The 1,025-nt window shown below is 54.3% G+C and overlaps 1 protein-coding gene across 1 annotated transcript in view; it reads left to right on the top strand.

Annotated features, from left to right (window-relative positions):
- Positions 1-144: 144 nt before the first annotated feature.
- LOC106525734 (MKRN2 opposite strand protein) overlaps positions 145-1,025 on the top strand; it is a gene marked incomplete in the record, with an annotated part of 3,683 nt that continues 2,802 nt past the window's right edge. Inside the window, 1 exon segment of the mRNA XM_014020065.1 lies at positions 145-830. Coding sequence (XP_013875519.1) covers positions 628-830 — 203 coding nt within the window.

The raw sequence follows: 1,025 nt of genomic DNA, 5'->3' as shown, positions 1-1,025 counted from the left end.
TGGACGACACCTGGAGGACACCTGGACGACACCTGGACGACACCTGGAGGACACCTGGACGACACCTGGACGACACCTGGATGACACCTGGACCACACCTGGACGACACCTGGACGACACCTGGACGACACCTGGACGACACCTGGACGACACCTGGATGACACCTGGACCACACCTGGACGACACCTGGACGACACCTGGACGACACCTGGACCACACCTGCCTTTCTGAAGCCAGGTGGGCTGTAAGGTCCGGCTCAGGGTCCATGAGGGGCTGTAAACTTGTCACCTGACAGGTAACACGTGCACCTGTTCCATCTCTTCACCTGTGTCTCAGAGAGGCGGAGCCTGTTTTATGAGTGTTGGACCGTCATCGTTTCTGCAGAAAGTTTACATTTTTTATTTTACTTCCTTTATTTTTCATGTCTTTTATTTTGTTGAACACTTCCTGCACTGAGTCCAGAGGTCACCTGCTCACAGTGATGCAGCAGCAGGTGAGGAAGGTCACATGACTTCCTGCCTGACAGAATAATCCCTGATAGGCCAGAGCCAGGGGCAGTGATGTCATCTGATAGGCTGCAGCCAGGAGAGGAGCAGGAGGAGGAGGACACAGACCGTGGAGAAGGCAATGGAGCGCAGCGTCATCCGTCTGAGCCACTGTCAGAAGGACATCTTCTGTTTCTCTGTCCCTGAACAGTGTCCAAGCTGTGGGGAGGAACTGAGGGGGAGCAGACTGCAGGAGGCCCCCGTCAGCCTGCCCTCCCCCTTCTCCAACGGACACAAGAGCTCCTGCTGCCTGCTGGTGGCTCCTGCACACGACAACCTCCACAGGTAGGTGACACCTGCACAGGTTACACAGCTCAGAACTTCTGTTGCACTGAAACAACAAAGCTCTGATCCAAGCTGAGGAGCAACAAGAACCAAAGTTTTGACCAGTCTGAACCAGTGTAAACCAGTCTGAACCAGTGTAAACCAGTCTGAACCAGTGTAAACCAGTCTGAACCAGTGTAAACCAGTCTGAACCAG

This window comes from Austrofundulus limnaeus, unplaced genomic scaffold (assembly GCF_001266775.1).
Source record: "Austrofundulus limnaeus strain Quisiro unplaced genomic scaffold, Austrofundulus_limnaeus-1.0 Scaffold239, whole genome shotgun sequence".
Classification (NCBI taxonomy): domain Eukaryota; kingdom Metazoa; phylum Chordata; class Actinopteri; order Cyprinodontiformes; family Rivulidae; genus Austrofundulus; species Austrofundulus limnaeus.
Note: the sequence above shows the minus strand (reverse complement) of the source record. Positions and strands in the feature narration are given on the sequence as shown.